This window comes from Lethenteron reissneri, chromosome 72 (assembly GCF_015708825.2).
Source record: "Lethenteron reissneri isolate LAM-NWPU_2019-01 chromosome 72, ASM1570882v1, whole genome shotgun sequence".
In the NCBI taxonomy this organism is placed as follows: domain Eukaryota; kingdom Metazoa; phylum Chordata; class Hyperoartia; order Petromyzontiformes; family Petromyzontidae; genus Lethenteron; species Lethenteron reissneri.
Window position 1 is genome coordinate 7,159,685 of NC_083850.1, and position 26,490 is coordinate 7,186,174.

General features: G+C 46.1%; 1 protein-coding gene across 1 annotated transcript; it reads left to right on the forward strand.

Moving 5' to 3' along the window:
- The first annotated feature begins 1,266 nt into the window (after positions 1–1,266).
- On the forward strand, positions 1,267–24,482 carry LOC133361397 (oocyte zinc finger protein XlCOF6-like). Its single transcript, XM_061580328.1, has 3 exons — positions 1,267–1,307; positions 5,809–7,068; positions 19,870–24,482. Exons 2-3 carry the CDS (start codon positions 5,819–5,821, stop codon positions 20,870–20,872), a joined length of 2,253 nt encoding a protein of 750 aa, XP_061436312.1. The 5' UTR covers positions 1,267–1,307; positions 5,809–5,818; the 3' UTR covers positions 20,873–24,482.
- Positions 24,483–26,490: the final 2,008 nt, after the last annotated feature.

Genomic DNA, 26,490 nt, shown 5'->3' on the forward strand with positions numbered 1-26,490 from the left:
GATCTCCCCTGAAATTACAGATTGAGTACGTTGAGCAGGCTGATTATGTCACACAAGTGAGCAAGTTTTACGACCCATTCTGTGTCACTGAGATGTTCTGCCAGTGGTGACTGTTTTTGTAAAATATATCTCTGGAGTGGCTCTCGCAACTCAAAAACTCTGGCCAGTGATTTACCTTTAGAAAGCCATCTCACTTCTGTGTTTTAGAGATGATGTGTGGTGAGCGCGCTGCGCTACGAACCCGGCGACCCGAGTTCAATTCCCGCTCACGGCCACCACGATTATTTTTATTGGTCCTGGGCTTCCCCTAGGTCGACTCAACCTCAAACGAGTAACTGATGTGGTGTGTGAACATCGCCACTGGGGAGACCAAAGGCGGCCGGGCGTGGTGAATCCAAGTCCCGGGCGAAGCCGGGGAAGTCAAGCTAGTCTTCTATATATGAAAGGAAAATTTGTGAATGTGTTGTCTGTTCAAAATGTTTAGCGTACTTCCCGACATGCAACAAACTTGAAATTTGCCATGTGGGTACTTTGCAAAATGTACACCATGCACAAATTATAAAAATACACTTTTGTATTTGGGGGAGGGGGGGGGGGGGAAATGACCATGAAGTGTGTGGCGAAAATCGATATCTGCTGAGCGTTTGTGGTATCCATCAAACGGGAATAAGCCGATTCTAAAGAAATCTACAACCTTAGATTCCTTTGCGCGATCGTAAGTTTATTTTCCACCGCACGTTGGGTTTAATTTTAATTAATGAGATAATCTTCTTGGTTCTCTCGGTAAAGTCACGTAGAAGGGAAGTAATAAAATAATAAAAAGAAATAAGTATATTGTGCTTTTTTAAAGAATATTTTATTTATTATTTGTTAATATGTATTATTTTAATTTTATTACTTCCCTTCTACGTGACTTTACCGAAAGAACCAAGAAGATGAATCCCTGCAGTCACGAAAGCTTTAAATCGAAATTTAATGAGATAATCATAAAAAACAATTCAGTTGTATATGTTATGTTTTTAAGTTTTTTGAGAAGTTTTGCAATAAATGTTTCCCCCGGGCAACGCCGGATGCTTCCCGCTAGTACCTAATAAATGCAACTGAAACTATCAACTGGCGGTTAATTAACATAATTTATTCATGCTTAATCACTGCACATGAGTCCGTATCATTAACATCATTTATTCAGTTACACCGTCGATCGTTGGGGAGGGGATTGTGTGTTGAACCCCGTAAGTGACGTCATGTCACCTGCTGCCGCGTGACGTCACGAGCTGCTACACCGCGCTCGCTCTCACAGATCCGAGGTGAGAAGTCAACATCGTGGTTGTTGTTGTTTACCCAGGTAGAGCCTCTCCCCATCTCTCTCTCGTAAGGATATCAATTGAGTAGCAGCGAGTATGGAATCGATGTCCAGGTTGGAACATTACAACGCGAGGCCTCGCCACGCGGGGCCTTGCCTCCTGCCCTCGCCTGATTGCATTTGCTTTAATCCTCTGCTTAAGTTTAATTCGTCTTCATCTGGCTCACTACTTCATGCGACCTCCTTTGCCAGTAGCAACATATAAGAAGAGGTTTTTTCCCTTTTTTGGCAACAAACAGGTGTTAAGATATTCTTGGTTCTTTCGGTAAAGTCACATAGAAGGGAAATAATAAAATAATAAATGTTTTTCACGGCTGTCGATGATTGCTCGTGTTGCAGTCGAAACGTCATGAAAATTTTTATATTTTTTATTTTATTATTTCCCTTCTACCTGATGACTTTACCAAAAGAACCAAGAATATGAATCCCTGCAGTCAGGAAAGCTTCAAATCAAAATTTAGGTGTTAAGATGTTAAAACGCCGAACTGAAACCTCTTGCAAGGAATCGTGTCTGCATTAACCATAATATACTCGCGATCAATATGCAAACAAAACACATGCTGTGATAATCTGTGCATTGTCTGTGAAACTGATTGGTCCAAAACCAGAGACGGCTTTCTTTCGAGCCTAGTCTCAAACGGTGTTAGACCAGAGGACAGCGCCAAAAGGCGTACACAGCACAAAGACAACGCCACCATCAGAACAATGACAGCTCGGGGTGAGCAGCTACATCATGGGACCTCCTTTCCCAGTAGCAAAATATAAGAAGAAGCGTTTCCCCTTTTATCATTTACAGATTTGTACAATTTTTTGTCTTGGGATATTTTTTGTATACGGTTTCTCCGTGTTTATTTCAATTGGTTGGACCATCTCTAGCTCCACCCACCTACCTTGATGCACCCATCTCAGGCCTATATAAGACCTTGTCTCAGCAGCTTTTTCTCTCACCTGAAGACGATTGCTTGTGTTGCGATCGAAAAGTTGTGATCTATTTTCTATGTACGCGACTTGACCGAAAGACCCAAAGAGTATAATTCCTGCAGTCACGAAAGCTTTAAATCAATAAATAACTACGTAGTTTGAGAAGCTCCCAATGCACCATTGGAACCTCCTTTGCCAGTAGCAAAATATGATAATTGTTTTTTTACCCTTTTATCTGGCAACAAAACTGACACCTTTTTTTACAAGGAATCATGTTTGCATTGACCACAATACCTGCGGTCAGAATGCAAACAAAAACACAACTCTGATAATGTATGCACTGTCCTTGAAATTGATTGGTCCACACCCGAGACAGCTTTTCTTAGAGTCTAGTCTCACATGGTGTTGGACCAGATGACGCCAAAAGGCGTACAACTCAAAGACAATGTACCATCAGAGTATGAGAGCTCGGGGTACGCATTTACACCATTGGAACCTCCTTTGCTAGTAGCAAAATATAATTGTTTTTTTACCCTTTTATCTGGCAACAAAACTGACACCTTTTTTCAGTTGTACGCCTTTGGCGTCATCTGGTCCAACACCATCACAGGACCCTGCGGGGTGGGCTGGTAGGAATAATACTTAGTACCGGTACAGGGATATCGACCGGGTATAGAGGAGTTAAAGAAAAAATTACTCTATTCTAGTGTAACGTTAATTAAAAGTGTTTGTTTTGACAAGAAACGCTGTGAGATTTAAAGACCCCCTCAACACCACCCTCAACACCATCCCTCCCACCAGCCCTCACCACCCCCCACCACCACCCCCCACCACCACCCAACCCCACCACCACCACCCCACCACCACCTTCTGCACTAGGCCTCGCGAAGCCTGCCGCACTAGGCCTCGCGAAGCCTGCCGCACTAGGCCTCGCGAAGCCTACCGCACTAGGCCTCGCACCGTGCTTTTCGTGCATAAATAAGGCGATTAAATGTATCTCGTCTCTGTGTTAATAAATGTTTCTTGTCTCTGTTAAAAAAACGTGCTGCGTTTCAGTAAAGTAAATTTTTTTTTTAATAAACGTGCTTCGTTTTCTCTGTGTTAATAAGCCTGCCGCACTAGGCCTCGTGAAGCCTGCCGCACTAGGCCTCGTGCCGTGCTTTTCGTGCACAAATAAGGCGATTAAATGTATCTCGTCTCTGTGTTAATAAATGTTTCTTGTCTCTGTTAAAAAAACGTGCTGCGTTTCAGTAAAGTAAATTTTTTTTTAAATAAACGTGCTGCGTTTCATTTCTGTGTTAATAAGCCTGCCGCACTAGGCCTCGCGAAGCCTGCCGCACTAGGCCTCGCGCCGTGCTTTTCGTGCACAAATAAGGTGATTAAATGTATCTTGTCTCTGTTAATAAATGTTTCTTGTCTCTGTGATAAAAAAACGTGCTGCGTTTCAGTAAAGTAATTTTGAAGCGAAGTTTAAAGTTTTGCCGTGATGCGCCGGAAGCGACGGCCATCTTGTTTAATTCACAGATCGCAGGGGGAGCGGGCGGCCATCTTGTCGGACAGGGTCATGCCAAGTGTTTGCATTAGGGGGCGATGTTGATACACGGACGGACGGATGGACGGACGGACACATTAATCTATTGGTGGTCTGGTCCACTTCGTTCCTACCAGTAATAACTGCCCTGCAGGTATGCTGTAGGGCAGTTAATAGATATTTTCTCTGCAGCAACGATGAGGTCGGAAGAGCGACGCCCACATGAATAGGTGGAACTCTGGGTTCCTAAAACCCAGCAAGACAGTGGGGAGCACAGCTGGTTCATCTGTCAGTCATCCCTTGACACCTGGGTCATTCCTATTACCTGCTGACAAGGAATCCACACTTACATGGCCTTAAATTGCACCTATCATGGCATTAGCACTGGGATAAGGTTACTTGCAATTCGTCATGAATGGTGGATTTTTGTTTATATATGTTAATGATGCATGTGAAATGTAAGTGTATTTTAGAGTTTATCTTTGTGGGGAGCTGTGGTGCATTTATTTCACTGCATTATGAACTCAACAATTAGTTTGATTATCACCGACAGCAAACATGATTGAACAGGATGCTGCGGGGTGGGCTGGTAGGAACGAATAACCAAAGAATATAAACATAATGTATTATTACACTTGTTTAGCCAGGAAAGCCCCACTGAGTCTTAAAGGTTTTTGTAGGGTCCTGCCAAGTGTTTGCAGTAGGGGGCGATGTTGCTACACCGAATCGGACGATACGAAGGGAGAGTGTGAGGCCTAGTTCTAGGCTTGAGGCCTAGCTGTAGGCGTTAGGCTGCTGTGAGTTAATTTTTTATTTAAATGTTTTAATTATTTATGTAAAAGCTTAAAATGTAAATGTTTCTATTTAAAAACATCAGGGAATGTAACATTGTTAAACATTAACTCCCTTTCACACACGCGGGGGTACGATACGAAGGGAGAGTTTGAGGCCTAGTTCTAGGCTTTAGGCTTAGCTGTAGGCTTTAGGCCGCCGTGAGTTAATTTTTAATTTAAATGTTTTTATTATTTATGTAAAAGCTTTAAATTTAAATGTTTTTATTTAAAAGCATCAGGGAATGTAACATTGTTAAACATTAACTCCCTTGCACACACGCGGGGGTACGATACGAAGGGAGAGTTTGAGGTGTAGTTTGAGGCTTTAGGCCTAGCTGTAGGCTTTAGGGCGCAGTGAGTTCAATTTTAATTTAAAAGTTTTAATTAAAAGCTATCTCAGGGAATTATAAGGGAATGTTACACTTGTTTAGCCAGGAAAGCCTCATTTATTTAAATGTTTTAATTAAAAGCTATCTGAGGGAATTATAAGGGAATGTTATACTTGTTTAGCCAGGAAAGCGTCACTGAGTCTAAAGGTTTTTGTAGGGTCATGCCAAGTGTTTGCAGTAGGGGGCGATGTTGCTACACGGATGGACGGACGGACGATATAATCTGTTGTAGGCTGGTCCACTTCGTTCCTACCAGTATAAGTAAAAGCTGAACTGCTTGTGGGCCTCTGCTATGTTGATTGATCTTAAATATATGCTGCTGAAGTTAAATCTGTTCATCCAAGCATTCAAGCAAATCTGAGCCTGGCCTCACACCTCTAAAGTTGCGATTGAACATTTGTTTATGCATTTCTGCATAATACAAATAGTATTATTCCCAACAGCCTTTGCTATGTTAGCTGAATTTTGCTTTTATAAATACTACTTTTGCAGCCAGGCTGCCGAAATTGTGTGCTTGGTGTTTTGTGTTAACATTTATTTTGAAGATACTATGGCTTCCAGGCATATTTATAACCTTTGGCCCTCTCATTGTGTGCCTTAACAGCCCGTGTGATGAATTGGGGATAATCTTGAATATGTGGATAAATATAGACGTGTAAGTCATGTGTGACTGTGTATATATTCATTCCTCTGTCCCTCAATACTGATGAAGATGGTGTGGACATTTTTTTCTGTCTGCAGCTGATGCTTCTTCTAATGTTTCCTCTGCAGAATTGGTCTGATGGAGCAAAGGCACTCAGCACAGCTCAGTAGACAAAGACAACAATGGGACCAGTATGCAAACAGCATGGATTGTACTGGAAATTTTACACAGGACCAGAGATCTCCAACGGGAGAGAAAGCCTTCAAGTGCACTGTGTGTGGGAAGGCATTTTCAAGTTCATTTTATCTTAAAATACACCAGAGAACACACACAGGAGAGAAACCCTTTAAGTGCACTGTGTGTGAGAAGCCATTTTCAAGTTCATTTTATCTTAAACTACACCAGAAAACACACACAGGAGAGAAACCCTTCAAGTGCACTGTGTGTGAGAAGGCATTTTCAAGTTCATCTTATCTTAAAATACACCAGAGAATACACACAGGAGAAAAACCCTTCCAGTGCACTGTGTGTGAGAAGGCATTTTCACGTTCATCTTATCTTAAAAAACACCAGACAACACACAGAGGAGAGAAACCCTTCATGTGTACTGTGTGTGAGAAGGCATTTTCAAATTCATTTTATCTTGAAATACACCAGAGAACACACACAGGAGAGAAGCCCTTCAGGTGCACTGTATGTGGGAAGGCATTTTCACGTTCATCGCATCTTAAAAAACACCAGAGAACACACACAGGAGAGAAACCCTTCAAGTGCATTGTGTGTGGGAAGGCATTTGCACAGTCACCACAGCTTCATAGCCACCAGAGAACACACACAGTAGAGAAAGCCTTCAAGTGCACTGTGTGTGGGAATGCATTTTCAAGTTCATCTTATCTTAAAATACACCAGAGAACACACACAGGAGAGATACCCTTCAAGTGCACTGTGTGTGAGAAGACATTTACATGGTCATCAGGTTTACAGATCCACCAGAGAACACACACAGGAGAGAACCCCTTCAGGTGTAGTGTGTGTGGGAAGGCATTTTCAAGTTCGTCTTATCTTAAAATACACCAGAGAACACACACAGGAGATGAACCCTTCAAGTGCAGTGTGTGTGAGATGGCATTTTCACATTCATCAAATCTTAAAATGCACCAGAGAACGCACACAGGAGTGAAACCCTTCATGTGCAGTGTGTGTGGGAAGGCATTTTCAAGTTCATATAATCTTAAAATACACCAGAGAACACACACAGGAGAGAAGCCCTTCAAGTGCATTGTGTGTGGGAAGGCATTTTCAAGTTCATATAATCTTAAAATACACCAGAGAACACATACAGGAGAGAAACCATTCAAGTGCACTTTGTGCGGGGAGGCGTTTGAACAGTCACCACATCTTCATAGGCACCAGAGAACACACGGGCATCAGAAGACCCCCAAGGAGTGTAGTCTGAAATCGACTTGTGAAAGTCAAAGTGCTGCAATGATCCCATCCCTCCTGAAAAAAGAACCAGAAGTAAATTCCAGCTTGGACACTATGACATGTATCAAGGTGAAATTTGAAGAGGCGACGGTGAAGAGCGAAGAAGTGACAGTGAAGAGCGAAGAAGTGAAGGTCAAATGTGAAGATGAACATTCAACTCCAAAATCGGACCTTCACATCAATGGAGGCAACGTGAAGCAGGAGGAGAATTCTGACTGTGAGGCAGAGCGAGGCAACTCCCAACAGTTTGTGGAAGTGGAGGTGTGGGTGGACTTCTTAGAAAATACAAAGTCAAATGGAGAACCTGTAGATGTGTAAGATTGAGACAATGAAGCTCACATTTGTCACAGGCCTTTAAGGAAAATAACTTGAAGTTGAACACTCCATTCCTATGTTCAACTTGCTGAGTAAGAGCAGTCAGTATTTGCGGCCCTGTGGGTTGGGTAGATCTCTAACTAGGAGCGAGAGCCAATAAGCTCCCAAGCATTCACTATGTTATAATAATATTAGCATTTATATAGTGCTTGCTTAATCGCCTCAGCAACTCGGAGTTTTGTATTATCTCATCACAAACACTCGAAGAGCACGCCTTTTGGTGTCCTCTGGATTATCACCGTTTGATACTAGGCTCGAAAGAAAGCTATCTCTGGTGTGGACCAATCAGTTTCAAAGACAATGCATATATTGTGTCCTATGACTAACCACACGGCGATTCGAGGGGAGAGAATTTAACGTAAAAACAGAGGCACGACGCATACATAGAGACTACTGCAAGTTACAGAAGACTACAAGCGACAGAGAGTACTGCGACGGGCAGACTCCGGAGCATGGCCTCGAGATCAACAATGGGTTTTGTGTCTCGCAGAGAAGAGGGGGCGAGGTGATGCTCGTTGCTGAGTTCGGCATGGACCGACAGAGTATCGCTGAGAGTTTTATTCTACATTTATCCTCATGTTTTGAGTCGCTTGCAAAGTCAAGGATTGCGATAAGTTGTATTGTACTAAGCTTTCACAGTTGTTTTAGAGGTGTGCAAATACAATTTACAAGTTTTGAGAGTGAGTTCCAGCTCCCACGAGCAGCTGCGATCGGCAGGCTCCGCGGAACCTGCCCCCGTGACTGGCACATCGTCAACGAGCTGCACCAGCAGAAGCCACGAGTCTACGAAATCAACACAAAGAGTTACTTACTGCAAGCAGCAAGCTCTGGGGTGGGACTCTGCAATCAACCAAGGATGAAGAGGCTTGCCGAGTAGCAATTGGTCACCGAGTACGAGCTCGGCGCTGACAGAAGAAGTATCGCTCAAAGTTATTCTACACTGAGTGTCAGCTTCCACGAGCAGCTGCAGCCCGAGAGATAGTGACGAGCAACGACGAGCAATCAACCGGGAGAAAGGGTGAAAGCCCAATTATCGACCAAGCCAGCATCGTAGAGAACCAGCTGCACGCGCAACCAGGCATCGCCAGAGAGCACGGAGCCGGAGAGAGAGCGCAGCAGCGCCACCGAGCAAGGGTGTCAGCTGCCAGCGGACGAGCGGCGAGCGCTGTCGAGCACCTTGAAAGACAAGCATCGTGCCAACTCAGCTCATCCAGCAGGGGAAAGAGCCTGACCAGCCGCCCGTGAGGAAGAGGAGAGCGCCAGCGAGAGCGCCGTGGGTTCGACCTACACACACCGACCAGCACCAGCTGTGAACCAAGACAAGAGTGAAGAACGGCGACTAGCAGACGAGCTGCGGGCGCTATCTGACGACGGAATCATCGTGCACCGCCGACGGCGAGCGTCGTGCCGACTCTTCATTCAGCAGTGGGCAGCAGCTCCAGCTGCCGCCGAGCGAGAGAGAGCGAGGAAGCTGTGTGTATTACCCTCCCCCACCCTCGCATACCACGTATCATCCAGCGTCTACCTGACGCATAGAATTGAGGAAGGAGACAAAACCACCAAACACACACATTCCGCACATACCGAGACTAATAAAAATAAGAATAATGATAAGAGTGTGTCAAGTATTAGCTGATAGTGAAGAACATTGCTGCCCATTGAGTCACGTGGATACGGTCGTTGAGAAGTTTTTCAGTCGTTCTTTTTGTTAATTTTAACTGTACCGATGAATTCATTGACGAAACTAAACGTTTAGAAACCTACATTACGAATCCACACACTCACAGGAAGACTTGTGTTGAAATCTTTCTTTTGATCACAGAATCTTGCCCGCGAATTTATTGAAGCCTTAGCCAATTGATAAGCATTTGCTGAAGCAGACACACTGCCGCACACCATTGTTCCAAGACATTTAGTTAGATGAAACTGACATTTAGCTTATTACATAATCTACCAATGAATTCATTGAGGTCTACTTTTGCCTTCGGGACATGTTTCTTTATTGCCGTTCGTATGAATATCGTCACATTTATTTTTAAGGACTTTTTCCTATCGCCGTATATGCTCGTGTTACTCTGAGAAATTAACCGATTGCTCTGTTACCCAGTTTAACGTAATCATTGAGGGTTAAATGTACGAATCAATGAGCACATCTCCAGGAGTACTGTGTTGATGTGGGGGTCGCTAGTCCCCGAGATCCCTCCCTCGATAATGCTTACGGCCGGGCTAACATCATCACTTGCCCCCCCGCTGCTAAGCGAACCGCTGCTGGGTTCCTCACCCATGGTGTGGGAGCTGTTGCTCGAGGATTCCCCTCCACCGCGGGTCCGCGTCGTAGGCATGGTTAGATACCGAGTAGTATTATGCCCCCTTTACACTACCACGATACCTTCCTTTCCTAATCGCGCGCCTGCAACCCACATGGAGCGAACGTAAGCACGCCCACACACACGCCGCTCCGCGCACTCCAACTCAACTCACGTTATGATCGCGCACCTGTATCACACACGGAGTGAACACACGCGACACCCACTCTCGCGCCGCTCTGCGCAGCGCTCCCCCGAGGCGAGCCGCAGCACTACACTCACCCCTGACTACTCGCGTTATGATCGCGCACCTGTATCGCACACGGGGTGGACGCACGCACACACACGCAGCTCCCCACGCGACACACTGCTCAACAAGATCACGCGAGACCACGCTTCGCTATTAATGATTTATTATCTGCTACTCGCGAATTGATGCTAAGTCAGTATGAGTCGACGAGGCTGGCCTATCCTACTTCCCCTGGGCCTATTCCCTATTTATCGGCTTACGATACCCTACTTCACCTCCCCACTCACTGTTTGGTGCCCACGGTGGTTCGCTGCTCCCTGTGCTAACAGCGCACCTCGATGCGTCGCACGGACGTCCGGGTCGCTGGCTGGAGCTGCGGCTGGTCCTCTGGCCTGGAGAAAAGAGAGCGATTTCTCGTTTGTGCCCCCTTTTTATCCTCCCTACATCAAAGGGATGCGGCTCCGAACGGGATGGTGTCCCTCAGCCCTTCCCTAACAATGAGCTCACGCCAGCTTGCACGCGCACGGTGGCTCCGCGGCGCCTCCACGGCGCTTTTGTTATGCTAATCGGATGTGCTGCGGCGCCGATTCCAAACGCGCTCCTTCGGAGTGAGCAGGTAGGAACTTGGTTGGACAGCGCATTCGTGCACGACAGAGAGACCAATAATTCCTGGTGGGCAGTGTGGAACATTGTTCCTACCTGTATTAATCTCCTTCTCATGCATGGCGCCGTGCTCCTGCGCACCCTAAACTATGCCGCCCCGTCCCTCCTCCGCCTGTCTCGTCGACCCGTGGGGGTGTGTGTGGGGGGATGCGCCTCAACCGCGGTGGCCGAATGCCCCACGCCACGGCCATACCATATTAAGGCTGGTCGCAGCGCCGCGGCGCAACGTAGCACGGGGGAGGTCGTCCAATTCCCTGATCGCCGGAAACCGTGAGAGTTAATCCCGATAAGGGTTTCTCGGATAAAAACCGGTCGATCAGGTGATCTCCCCTTCCAGCTCTATGGGTGGGGGAAAATGCGTGCGGGTGTGTTCATGTGAGGTGAGGTGAGGGGGGCGAGTGGTTGGCTCCGTTGCTTGATGGTGTCGAGGTCGGGGACGGGGCGCCCGCCGAACGGCTTCGTGGCGGCGGCATCACATTGACAATTCCAAGCATAAGAGTATGCATAGTAGAGTGTTATGTTTTTGTTTAGAAATTAAAGTTGCTTAACACAGAAGTGTCTGAGTGGTTCCTTCCTAAGTTCATGCATAATGATCTTAATTAAAAGAACTGTATCCTTTGGCGAGATCTGAATTCTGAGACCTGATAGAATTACACCGAAACATAATCAGTTAAAGTTAAAGCGAGAATCTTTGTATTATCACAATTAGTAAGAAGACAAGTTTTTTCACGGACCAGGGGTGGGGGGGGGGGGGGGGGGATGGTTTCATGATGATTCAAGCGCATATTTATTGTGCACTTTATATTATTATTACATTGTAATGTGAAATAATTATACAACTCACCATAATGCAGAATCAGTGGTAGCCCTGAGCTTGTTTTCCTGTAACTAGATGGTCCCATCTGGGGGTGATGGGAGACCGTGACACCCGACGTGTGTTGCCTATGTCCAGTCTACTCCATAATCTCGTTTTGGTTGCTGTCACTGCAGAAAACCCTGCTTCACAAAGATGGGATGTTGGAAATCGAAGCAGTCTTTTCAGTGCTTTTGTGGCAATCTCAGGATTTTCCGCCTTGACTTTAATCCAGAACGTATCGAGATTTGAAGTTGTCTGAAACATACTTTTAAGGCCACCTTCATTTGCGATCTCAAGCAGTTGATCCTCTTCTAGCACAAAGTCGATTCACCTGGCTTATTCACAAATGGGTTGCGGATCCATTCCTTCCCAGGTCGGGGGTCTTTTGTGGTTGGGAAGTAATGCTCAAACTCTTTTAAAAGCTGTGTCTGTGTATTTCAAGTAGATGTCTGTGTGTCACATTTGTATGTGTGTAGGGCTGTGTGTGTGTCAGTCTATCTATGTGTGTCTAAGTCCATGTGTGTAGGGCTGTGTGTGTGTCAGTCTATGTGTGTCTAAGTCCATGTGTGTGTGTCTTAGTCTATGTGTGTGTGTCTTAGTCTATATGTGTGTGAGTAAGTACATATGTGTGTTTACATCAATGTGTGTGTGAGTCCACGTATGTCTGTGTGTGAGTCGCTGTATGTGCGTACGTCGATATATGTGTGTGTAACTCCATGTGTGTATATCTCAAGTGGATGTCTATGTGTGACAGTCTGTATGTCTGGGTACGGCAATGTGTTTGTCACTCTATGTATGTGTGTGAGTCGCTGTATGTGTGTACGTCCATATGTGTGTGTAACTCCATGTGTGTGTATATCTCAAGTGGATGTCTATGTGTGTGTCAGTCCATATGTGTGTGTTTAAGTCGATGTGTTTGTGTGTGTGAGTCCATATGTGCGTGTGTGTTAGTTGCTGTGTATGCATGCCTCCATGTTAGTCAGTGTAAGTCCATTTCTTTGCGTGTCTGTAGGCCCATGTGTGCGTCTTAGTCCATGTGTGCGCTTTATTGACCTGCTCAAGGCCTATGATACCATCAGTAGGCCTGGACTCTGGGTTGTTCTTCGTGCTTTCCGAGTTCCTCACCCACTGATCACCATCCTTAAGGACCTTCATGATGGTGAGCGGGCCCGGGTAAAACTACGTGGCCGGGAGTCAGAGCCTTTCTCTGTACACTTTGGGTGCGACAGGGATGTCCTCTGGCTCCCGCATTATTTAACATCTATTTTGACCACGTAGTTCGTGAAGCCTTCAATAGCTGTACCGTAGGAATTTCCATTTGGTATAGATACAATGGGAGGCTGATCGATGCCCGGGTGCGGTCAAGGGATGGCTCCCTATTGCTCAGCTACATTATGTATGCCGATAATCTGCTAATTGCTGCTCACTCGGAGGAGGAGTTCTCGGTGCCGTTGCTGAACCTGGAGCTTGCCACCAAGAGGTGGGGCCTTACCATCAGCCCCACCAAAACGAAGCACCTGCCTGGGTATTTTGTACCATCGGACACTCCATTCCCACAACTCCCGAAGGGTGATGGGGCAGTTGTGGAGACAGTGGAGAGTTTCCCATACCTTGCCAGTCTGCTAATGACCAGCTCTGGTTTAACAGCAGAGGTCTCACTCAGAATCAGTTGAGCCGGATTATCTTTTCATCGGTTGTGTAACACTGTTTGGAAGCTACCTTCTCTATCACTCCGCACGAAGCTTCAGGTCTTCTCGGCCACGGTCATTCCCTCCTCTATGCTTCTGAAACTTGGACCCCCTCTAATGGAATATCTTCGCCGGTTAGAAACATTTAGGATGGCCTGCCTACGATGCATCCTGGGTTTAACCAGGCTGGATTGTGTGAAGAGCTCACAAATCCTTGAAAGATCTGGGCAAAGTCCCATCCGTGAGCTCCTCCAGCAGGTCATGTAGCCCGCATGCCCAGCCACCGCATGCCTAAACAGCTTTTGTTCGGCCGGATCGAAGGGGCTAAACGGCCGTGGCACGCGCTGGAGAAGAGATGGAGTGATGTGGTACAGGAAGACGTGGAGCTGAGTGGACTTGCCGATGACTGGTACCAGCCATGTCAAGATCGGCCTCTGTGGAGGAGGCTCGTGAAGGACGCTACTGGCCAGTTGAAGGCAATCGCCCTCCAACAACAACGGAGGGCGGAGGAGCGACGCTCACAACAACGAGCGGAGCGAAGGGCGGCTAAAGCACAGCGAGTTGCCACAGTAGGGGCCACAGGTGGTGCATCAGCCAGTCGTCTCAGTCAGTCGACCTGTGACATCTGGGTTTGCCCCGTGACCTCCTGCCAGCAGGCGTTCGACACTTCATGTGGCCTCAAGGTGCACATAGCCTGGCACAAGCGTTGTGGTGACGTCATCGCCACTTAGTGGCGAATGGCGGTTGTTGTTGTTTAGTCTATGTATGTGTGAGTGCATTTGTGTGTGTAACTCTGTGTGTGTGTCAGTCCATTTGTGTGTAACTACATGTGTGCCTGCCTTTTTCGCCCGGGCAACGTCGGGTACTTACGGCTAGTACCAAATAAATGAAACTGAAACTATCAACTGGCGGTTAATTAACAATTTATTCATAAATGTAATCGCTAGTTCATTGTGACTGCTTCAGCATCATAATTGGTTCTTTACCCTTCTATCTGGCAACAAAACTGACACCTTTTTACAAGGAGTCATGTTTGCATAGACCGCAATACCTGCAGTCATAAATACAAACAAAAGACATAACTCTGATAATGACTGCAGGTATTGCGGTCTATGCAAACATGACTCCTTGTAAAAAGGTGTCAGTTTTGTTGCCAGATAGAAGGGTAAAGAACCAATTATCATATTTTTACTGGCAAATGAGGTCCCCATAGTGTAGATGTTTGCCCCGAGCTCTCATACTCTGATGGTGCATTGTCTTTGAGTTGTGCGCCTTTTGGCGTCTTCTGGTCCAACCCATGTGAGACTAGGCTCGAAGGAAAGCTGTTTCGGGTGTGGACCAATCAACTTCAAGGACAGTGCACATTATCAGAGTTATGTCTTTTGTTTGTATTTATGACTGCAGGTATTGCGGTCTATGCAAACATGACTCCTTGTAAAAAGGTGTCAGTTTTGTTGCCAGATAGAAGGGTAAAGAACCAATTATCATATTTTTACTGGCAAATGAGGTCCCCATAGTGTAGATGCTTCAGCATCCCCGCCTCATCACTGGACATGAGTCCGTCTCATTAACATAATTTATTCAGTTACACCGCCGCTCGTTGGGGGAGGGGATTGTGTGTTCAAACCCTCTAGTGACGTCATGTCATCGCTTGCTTCCGCGTGACGTCACGGTATATCCGGAAGCTGCTGCACCGCGCACGCTCTAAGATCCGAGGTGAGAAGTTAACATCGTGGTTGTTGTTGTTGTCGTGGTGGTGGTTGTTGTTTACCCAGGTAGAGCCTCTCTCCGTCTCTCTCTCGTAGGGATATCAATTGAGTAGCAGCGAGTCTGGAATCGATGTCCAGGTTGGAACATTACAACGCGGGGCCTAGCCACGCGGGGCCTTGCCTCCTGCCCTCGCCTGATTGCATTTGCGATAATCCTCTGCTTAAGTTTAATTCGTTTTCATCTGGCTCACTACTTCATGCGACCTCCTTTGCCAGTAGCAACATATAAGAAGAGGTTTTTCCCCTTTTTTGGCAACAAAACAGGTGTTAAGATATTTTTGGTTATTTCGGTAAAGTCTCGCAGAAGGGAAATAAACAGGACCTTGCGGGGTGGGCTGGTAGGAATAATACTAATACCGGTACAGGGATATCGACCGCACGCACACACGCACACGTAATGAAGTTGTGTTGCTACGCTTCCAGTTCGCCGTGAATAACGATCCGAAGCCCAATAGCGCCCATTCATCACGTCGCTCGAGTGGGCCGGACACGCGCACACGCACACACACACGCACACACGCACACAGTCACACATATACAGACACGCACACACACGCGCATACACACGCACACACACGCACACAGTCACACATATACACACACGCACACACACGCGCATACACACGCACACACACGCACACAGTCACACATATACAGACACGCACACACACACGCACACAAACACGCACACACACGCACACAGACACGCACACACACGCGCATACACACGCACGCAAACACACACGCACGCAAACACACACGCACACACACACGCGCATACACACACGCACGCACACACACACACGCACACACACACTCACACATATACACACACGCACACAGACACGCACGCAAACACACACGCACACACACACGCGCATACACACACGCACACACACACGCGCATACACACACGCACACACACGCACACACGCACACACACGCACACATACAAACGCACCTCTCACCTGCAAGGCAGCGGTCGCCGCTTCTTCTCCCACATCTCTCGTCGCGGCAGCAGTAGCGATGGTGCAAGTTTGTTTTTATCATCAATTTCTCCTCCACCCCTCCCCGCCACTGTTCACCCACCAGAATAAATGAGTTCGCCCATATTCAGTCGATCAATAATAGGTGGATTATTACATCGCAGCAGGATAAGGGCGTGGGGGGGCGACGGCTTGGGGTTGGCGTTCATCCAGCAGTGGATTTATCACGGCTGCGACCCTGAGTCACCGCGATCCTCGTGTCCTCCCCTAGGTCGACTCAGCCTAAAATGGCACACCGGGATTGGTGGCACAGACGTTTTGGCACACTCACGAAGCCTTCTCTGCACTAGGCCTCGCGAAGCCTTCTCTGCACTAGGCCTCGCGAAGCCTTCTCTGCACTAGGCCTCGCGCCGTGCTTTTCGTGCACAAATAAGGCGATTAAATGTATCTCTTCTCTGTGTTAATAAATGTATCTTGTCTCTGTGTTAAAAAAAGTGCTGCGTTTCAGTGAAGTAAATTTGAAGCGAAGTTTAAAGTTTCGCCGTGAGGCGCCGGAAGCGACGGCCATATTGTTTAGTTCACAGATCGCAGGGAGAGCGGGCGGCCATCTTGTCGGACAGACGGATGGACGGACGGACACATTAATCTATTGGTGGTCTGGTCCACTTCGTTCCTACCAGTATAAAGTAATACAATATAGGAACCTCATTTGCCAGTAAAAATATGATAATTGGTTTTTTACCCTTCTATCTGGCAACAAAAACTGACACCTTTTTACAAGGAGTCATGTTTGCATAGACCGCAATACCTGCAGTCAATACAAACAAAAGACAACTCTGATAATGTATGCACTGTTCTTGAAGTTGATTGGTCCACACTGGAGACAGCTTTCCTTAGAGCCTAGTCTCACATGGGTTGGACCAGATGACGCCAAAAAGCGTACAACTCAAAGACAATGCACCATCAGAGTATGAGAGCTCGGGGTAAGCATTTACACCATTGGAACCTCCTTTGCCGGTAGCAAAATATGATAATTGTTTTTTTTACCCTTTTATATATGTTTTTCTTTTATTTCATTGTTTTTCTTTACGTGACATTAGGTGTGAAAAACAGCAAGAATCTTTTTTTAACATTTTTTTTATTTTCTTGCTGTTTTTCACACCTGATTGCTCGTGTTGCAGTCGAAACATGAGAATGTTTTTATTTTATTTATTTTATTCTTTTTCTTCTACGTGACTTTAGGTGTGTTTTTCACACCTGACGATTGCTCGTGTTGCAGTCGAAACCTCGTGAGAATTTTTTTTTTATTTTTTGTTATTTTGTTTTTCTTCTAAGTGACTTTAGGTGTGAAAAACAGCAAGAAATTATTTGAAAATTTTCTTGCTGTGTTTTTCACAGCTGACGATGATTGCTCGTGTTGCAGTCGAAACGTCGTGAGAATTTTTATTTTATTGTTTTTCTTCTACGTGACTTTAGGTGTGAAAAACAGCAAGAAATTTTTGGAAAATTTTGGAAAATTTTCTAGCCGTGTTTTTCACACCCGACGATGATTGCTCGTGTTGCAATCGAAACGTCGTGAGAAATTTTTCTTGTTTCATTTTTTTTTTTATTTCCCTTCTTCTTGATGACTTTACCTTAAGAACCGAGATTATTAATCCCTGCAGTCACGAAAGCTTTAAATACAAATTTAGGTGTTAAGATGTTAAAACGCCGAACTGAAACCTTTTGCAAGGAATCGTGTCTGCATTAGCCACAATATACTCGCGATCAATATGCAAACAAAACACATGCTGTGATAATCTATGCATTGTCTGTGAAACTGATTGGTCCACACCAGAGACGGCTTTCTTTCGAGCCTAGTCTCAAACGGTGTTAGACCAGCAGCTTTCTCTCTCACCTGAAGACGATTGCTTGTGTTGCGATCGAAACGTCGTGATCTATTATTTTCAATGTTCGCGACTTGACCCAAAGAGTATTAATTCCTGCAGTCACGAAAGCTTTTAATCAATAAATTACTATGTAGTTTGATAAGCTCCCAATGCACCATTGGAACCTCCTTTGCCAGTAGTTAAATATGATAACATTTTTTTACCCTTTTATCTGGCAACAAAACTGACACCTTTTTTTACAAGGAGTCATGTTTGCATTGACCACAATACCTGCGGTCAGAATGCAAACAAAAACACAATTTTGATAATGTATGCACTGTCTTTGAAATTAATTGGTCCACACCCGAGACAGCTTTCCTTAGAGCCTAGTCTCACATGGTGTTGGACCAGATGACGCCAAAAGGCGTACAACTCAAAGACAATGCACCATCAGAGTATGAGAGCTCGGGGTAAGCATTTACACCATTGGAGAACCTCCTTTGCCAGTAGCAAAATATGATAATTGTTTTTTTTACTCTTTTATCTGGCAACAAAACTGACACCTTTTTTGAGTTGTACGCCTTTTGGCGTCATCTGGTCCAACACCACATTAACTGCCCTGAAGGTATGCTGCAGGGCAGTTAATATATATTTTCTCTGCAACAACGATGAGGTCGGAAGAGCGACGCCCACATGAATAGGTGGAACGCTGGGTTCCTCAAACCCAGCAGGACAGTGGGGAGCACGTTCATCTGTCAGTCATCCCTTGACACCTGGATCATTCCCATTACCTGCTGACAAGGAATCCACACTTACATGGTCTTAAATTTCACCTATCATGGCATTAGCACTGGGATAAGGTTACTTGCAATTCGTCATGAATGGTGGATTTTTGTTTATATATGTTAATGATGCATGTGAAATGTAAGTGTTTTTAAGAGTTTATCTTTGTGGGGAGCTGTGGTGCAGTTATTTCACTGTATTAGGAACTCATCAATTAGTTTGATTATCACCGCCAGCAAACATGATTGATAAGTGAAAGCTGAATTGCTTGTGGGCCTCTGCTATGTTGATTGATCTTAAATTAATTACATGGTGAAGGGAGGAAGCATCAATACTGAGCAGATGAAGGCGGCCAGGCATGGTTCTGGACACACCACCACTTTTTACCATGCCAGTGTGTGACAGTGTCAAGTTTGTATTTGCAGTAAATTATATTAACTATTGAACATGGAGGTTAAATCAAAACAAACGCTTATTTTAGTTTCCCTCTGGAACTTTTTGGAAGAATGGAAACAGGAAATTACCAGCACATATGCTGCTGAAGTTAGATCTGTTCATCCAAGCATTCAAGCAAATCTGAGCCTGGCTTCACACCTCTAAAGTTGCGATTGAACATTTATTGATGCATTTCTGCATAATACAAATAGTATTATTCCCAACAGCCTTTGCCTATGTTAGCTGATATTTGCTTTTATAAATACTACTTTTGCAGCCAGGCAGCTGAAATTGTGTTCTTGGTGTTTTGGATTAATATTTATTTTGAAGATACTAGGGCTTCCAGGCATATTTATAACCATTTGCCCTCTCATCGTTTGCCTTAACAGCCCGTGTGATGAATTTGGGGATAATCCTGAATATATGAATAAATATAGACGTGTAAGTCATGTGTGACTCTGTATATATTCATTCCTCTGTGCCTCGATACTGATGAAGATGGTGTGGACATTTTTTTCTGTCTGCAGCTGATGCTTCTTCTGATGCTTCCTCTGCAGAATTGGTCTGATGGAGCAAAGGCACTCATCGCAGCTCGGTACACAAGGACAACAATGGGACCAGTATGAAAACAGCATGGATTGTACTGGAATTTTTACACAAGACCAGAGATCTCCAACGGGAGAGAAACCCTTCAATTGCACTGTGTGTGAGAAGGCATATTCAAGTTCATCTTATCTTAAAATACACCAGAGAACACACACAGGAGAGAGACCCTTCAAGTGCAGTGTGTGTTGGAAGGCATTTTCAAGTTCAATTTATCTTAAAAAACACCAGAGAACACACACAGGAGAGAAACCCTTCAAGTGCAGTGTGTGTGAGATGGCATTTTCACAGTCATCAAATCTTAAAATGCACCAGAGAACGCACACAGGAGAGAAACCCTTTATGTGCAGTGTGTGTGGGAAGGCATTTTCAAGTTTGTCTTGTCTCAAAATACACCAGAGAACGCACACAGGAGAGAAACCCTTTACATGCAGTGTGTGTGGGAAGGCATTTTCAAGTTTGTCTTGTCTCAAAATACACCAGAGAACACACACAGGAGAGAAACCCTTCAGGTGTAGTGTGTGTGGGAAGGCATTTTCATTTTCATCTGATCTTAAAAAACACCAGAGAACACACACAGGAGAGAAACCCTTCAAGTGCACTGTGTGTGAGAAGACATTTTCATTTTCACCTGATCTTACAAAACACCAGAGAACACACACAGGAGAGAAACCCTTCAAGTGCACTCAGTGCGGGAAGGCGTTTGCACAGTCAACACAGCTTAATACACACAAGAGAACAAACAGGCATCAGAAGACCCCCAAGGAGTGTAGTCTGACATTGACTTGTGAAAGTCAAAGTGCTGCAATGAGCCCATCCCTCCTGAAAAAAGAACCAGAAGTAAATTCCAGCTTGGACACTATGAAATGTATCAAGGTGACATTTGCAGAGGCGAAGGTGAAATCTGAAGAGGTGATAGTGAAGAGCGAAGAAGTGAAGGTAAAATGTGAAGATGAACATTCAACTCCAAAATCGGACCTTCACATCAATGGATGCAACGTGAAGCAGGAGGAGAATTCTGACTGTGAGGCAGAGCGAGGCAACTCCCAGCAGTTTGTTGATGTGGAGGTGTGGGTAGACTTCTTGGACAATACAAAGTCAAATGGAGAACCTGTAGATGTGTAAGCTTGAGACAATGAAGCTGCAATAGTTTCACATTTGTCACAGGCATTTAATGAAAAAAACGTCAAGATGAACACTCCATTCCTAGGTTCAACCTGCAGAGCAAGAGCGGTCAGCATTTGCGGACCTGTGGGTTGGGTAGATCTCTAACTAGGAGCGAGAGCCAATAAGCTCCCAAGCATTCACTATGTTATAATAATATTAGCATATATATGGTGCTTGCTTAATTGCCTCAGCAACTCGGAGTTTTGTATCATACCTCATCACAAACACTCAAAAGAGCACGCCTAGTGGCGTCCTCTGGATTAACACCGTTTGATACTAGGCTCGAAAGAAAACTGTCTCTGGTGTGGACCAATCAGTTTCAAAGATAATGCATATGTTGTGCATGGACTGACAGAGTATCGCTGAAAGTTTTATTCTACATTCATCCTGATGCTTTGAGTTGCTTGCAAAGTCAAGGATTGCGATAAGTGTTATTGTACTAAGCTTTCACAGTTGTTCAAGAGGTGTGCGAATACAATTTACAAGTTTTGAGAGTGAGTTCCAGCTCCCACGAGCAGCTGCGATCGGCAGGCTCCGCGGAACCTGCCCCCGTGACTTGCACATCGTCAACGAGCTGCACCAGCAGAAGCCACGAGTCTACAAAATCAACGCAGAGTTGACTTACTGCAAGCAGCAAGCTCTGGGGTGGGACTCTGCAATCAACCAAGGATGAAGAAGTTTGCCGAGTAGCAATGGGTCACCGAGTACGAGCTCGGCACTGACAGAAGAATTATCGCTCAAAGTTATTCAACGCTGAGTGCCAGCTCCTACGAGCAGCTGCAGCCCGAGAGATAGAGTGACGAGCAACGACGATCAATCAACCGGGAGAAAGGGTGGAAGCCCAAGCATCGACCAAGCCAGCATCTTAGAGAACCAGCTGCAGGCGCAACCAGGCATCGCCAGAGAGCACGGAGCCAGAGAGAGAGCGCAGCAGCGCCACCGAGCAAGGGTGTCAGCTGCCAGCGGACGAGCGGCGAGCGCTGTCGAGCACCTTCAAAGACAAGCATCGTGCCGACTCGGCTCATCCAGCAGGGGAAAAAACCATGAATAGCCACCCGTGAGAAAGAGGAGAGCGCCGTGGGTTCGACCCACACACACCGACCAGCACCAGCTGTGAACCAAGACAAGAGTGAGGAACGGCGACCAGCAGACGAGCTGCGGGCGCTATCTGACGACGGAATCATCGCGCACCGCCGACGGCGAGCGTCGTTCCGACTCTTCATCCAGCAGTGGGCAGCAGCTCCAGCTGCGGCCGAGCGAGAGAGAGTGAGGAAGCTGTGTGTGTGACCCTCCCCCACACTCACATACTCGCCACGTATCACCCAGCGTCTGCTTGACGCGAAGAATTGATCAAGGAGACAAAACCACCAAACACACACCGCACATACCGGGACTAATAATGAGAAGAATAATCATAAGAGTGCCTCAACTATTAGCTGATAATGAAGAACATTGCTGCTTATTGAGTCACGTGGATACGGGTTATGAGAAGTATTTTAGTCGTTCTTTTTGTTAATTTTAACTGTACCGATGAATTCATTGACGAAACTTAACGTTTAGAAACCTACGTTACGAATCCACACACTCACAGGGAGACTATTGTGTTGAAATCTTTCTTTTGATCACAGAGTCTTGCCCGCGAATTTATTGAAGCCTTAGCCAATTGATAAGCATTTGCTGAAGCAGGCATGTGATGCCGCCGCCACGAAGCCGTTCAGCAGGCGCCCCATCTACAACCTCGCCACCACCAAGTGACGGAGCCGACACTGCGTCCCCCTCACCTCACATGAACACACCCGCACGCATTTCCCCCCCCCCCATAGAGCTCCGAGGGGAGGTCACCTGACTGACCGTTTTTATCCGAGAAACCCTTATCGTGATTAACTTTCACGGTTTCCGGTGACCAGGGAATTGGACGACCTCCCCCGACGCTACTTTGCACCGCGGCGCTGCGACCGGCCTTAAGATGTTATGGTCGCGGCGAAGGGCATTCGGCCACCGCGGTTGAAACGCATCCCCCCACACACACCCCCACGGGTCGACGAGATAGGCAGAGGAGGGACGGGGCGGCATAGTTTAGCGTGCCAAAGAGGGCTCGAGTGCGTAGGTGCCATTGTTAGGGAAGTTAAAGGATAGGGCTGGAATTGCAAATAATCAGAGAGGCGACTCGGGCGCATAGTGCGCAAGTGATGGGGCAGGTGGTGGAGACATGCGGAGGCTCCGCGCTTAACTTCCACAGCAGGCCGTGGTGATGGACGCCGCTGCATAATGCGCAAGACCAAGGCGCCATGCATGAGAAAGGGATTAATTAGAATAAACGCCGCAACACGCAACGCATCTGATTAGCATAGCAAGGGCGCCCGGAACCGCCGTACGCGTGCTGACGGGCACGCGCCCATTGTTAAAGAAAAACTGGGAGGGGGCCGCCACCACGCTCGGAGCCGCATCCCTTTGATGTAGGGAGGATAAAAATGGGGCGCAAAGGGGATATCGCTCTCTTACTCCAGCACCAGGCGACAAGACGCTCTCCAGCCAGCGACCCGAACGTCCGTGAGACGCATCGAGGTACGCCGCGAGTACGGGATCAACGGACCGCTGTGGGCACCTAACAGTGAGTAAGAAGGTGAAGTAGGATCATAGCCGATAAATTGGGAATAGGTCCAGGGGTAGTAGAATAGGCCAGCCTCGTCGATTCATACTGATTTAATATCAATTCCCAGGTGGTCGAAAATAAATCATTAATAGCTAATCGTGGCCTCGTGTGATCTAGTTGAGAGGTGTGAACGGGTGTGGTGCTGTGTACACAGTGGTTCGCCACGTGAGTGAGCGCTGCGCGGAGCTGCGCGTGTGGGTGCGCGTGTGTTCACTACGTGTATGATACAGGTGCGCGATCACAACGTGAGTGTTCAGTGGTGAGTGAGTGCCACGGGGAGCTGTGTGCGGGAGTCCGCGTACGTTCGCTACGTGTCGGATACGGGTGCGCATTGGTAATGTGGTTATTCGACGTGGAGGCGAGTGCCGCGCAGGGCTGTAAGACGGGCACACGCTCGCAGCGTGCGAGAGCTGTACGTAGCGGTGTAAAGAGGGGGAGTATGGCATTTGATTGATGATGCTGTGCGCACGTATGCTTGCAGCGTGGGAGCGCTGCGTGAGGCCGTATGGGTAGGGGTGTCGCGTCCGAAGGCCGGCGAAACCCTAGCGGGTAATAGGGCGGTGCGGCAACGCAACCGGAATAGGGGATGCGTGAGGGGGAGACCCTGGGGGCCAACGGCCCCCACAGGCACACTGCCGCACACCATTGTTCCAAGACGTTTGGTTAATTACATAATCTACCAATGAATTCATTGAGGTCTACTTTTGCATTTGGGACATGTTTCATTATTGCCGTTCGTATGAATATGGTCACATTTATTTTTAAGGACTTTTTCCTATGCTCGCGTTACTCTGAGGAATTAACCGATTGCTCTGTTACCCAGTTTAACAACTTAATCAGTGAGGGTTAAATGTACGGATCAATGAGCACATCTCCAGGAGTACTGTGACAATTCCAAGCATAAGAGTTTGCATATTAGAGTGTTATATTTTTGTTTAGAAATTAAAGTTGCTTAACACAGAAGTGTCTGAGTGGTTCCTTTCAAAGTTCATGCATAATCTTAATTATAACAACTGTATCCTTCGGCAAGATCTGAATTCTGAGACCTGATAGAATTACACTAAAACAATCAGTAAAAGTTAAAGCAAGAATCTATGTATTATCACAATTAGTAAGAAGACATTTTTTTCACGGACCGGGGGGGGGGGGGGGGGGGGATGGTTTCATGATAATTCAAGCGCATTATATTTATTGTGCATTTTATTTATATTATTACATTGTAATATGAAATAATGATACATCTCACCATAATGCAGAATCAGTGGGAGCCCTGAGCTTATTTTCCTGTAACTAGATGGTCCCATCTGGGGGTGATGGGAGACGGTGACACCCGATACGTGTTGCCTATGTCCAGTCTACTCCATAATCTCGTTTTTGTTGCTGTCACTGCAGAAAACCCTGCTTCACAAAGATAGGACATTGGAAATGGAAGCAGGATTTTCTGTGCTTTTGTGGCAATCTCAAGATATTCCGCCTTGACTTTAATCCAGAACGTATCGAGATTTGAAGTTGTCTCAAACATACTTTTAAGGCCACCATTTGCGATCTCAAGCAGTTGATCCTCTTCTAGCACAGACAAAGTCGATTTACCTAGCTTATTCACAAATGGGTCTATTCCCAGTTCGGGGGTCTTTTGTGGTTGGGAAGTAACGCTCAAACTCTTTTAAAAGCTGAGATAGGTTTTAATGCACCAGCTGGGAGAAAGGCCCTGGCTCAGTCTCTTTCAAAATCTCTGCTAGTGTTTGAAACATGTCAAAAGTTCCAATGTTCACTCGTCGCCCCCATAATTCCAGTTTGGCTTTGAATGCAGCCACTTTATCTGTCGAATTGAAAAGAGTTGTCGATCTCCCCTGAAATGACACATTGAGTACGTTGAGCAGGCTTAATATGTCACACAAGTGAGCAAGTTTTTCGACCCATTCTGTGTCACTGAAATGTGCTGACAGTGGTGACTGTTTTTCTAAAAGATGTCTCTGGAGTGGCTCTCGCAACTCTCTGGCCAGTGATCTACCTTTAGAAAGCCATCTCACTTCTGTGTTTTAAAGATGATGTGTGGTGAGTGCACTGCGCTACGAACCCGGCGATCCGAGTCCGATTCCCGCTCACGGCCACCACGATTATTTTTACTGGCCCTGGGCTTCCCCTAGGTCGTCTCAGCCTCAAACGAGTAACTGATGTGGTGTGTGAACATCGCCACTGGGGAGACAAAGGCGGCCGGGCGTGGTGAATCCAAGTCCCGGGCGAAGCTAGTCTTCAATATATGAAAGGAAAATTTGTGAATGTGTTGTCTGTTCAAAATGTTTAGCTGTACTTCCCGACATGCAACAAACTTGAAATTTGCCATGTGGGTACTTTGCAAAATGTACACCATGAAAAATTTATAAAAATATAAACTTTTGTTTTTTTTGGGGGGTGGGGGGGGATGGGGGGGGGATGACCATGAAGTGTGTGGTGAGAATCGATATCTGCTGAGCGTTTGTGGTATCGATTAAAAGGGAATAGGCCGATTCTAAATAAATCTACAACCTTCGATTCCTTTGCGCGATCTAAAGAATCGAATTTTGACGCGCGAGCGTAAGTTTATTTTCCACAGCGCGTTGGGATTTATTTACATTTTATAAAAAAAGTTATTCATAAGAATAATAATAAAAAAAATTCATTTGTATAAATTATGTTTTTAATTTTCTTGAGAAGTTTTTCAATACATTTTTCCCCCAGGCAGTACCTAATAAATGAAACAAACTATCAACTGGCGGTTAATTAACATAATTTATTCATAAATGCTATCGCTAGTTCATTGTGACTGGTTCAGCATCGACGACTCATCACTAGACATGAGCCCGTCTCATTAACATAAGTTATTCAGTTACACTGCCGCTCGTTGGGGGAGGGGATTGTGTTGAACACCGCAAGTGACGTCATG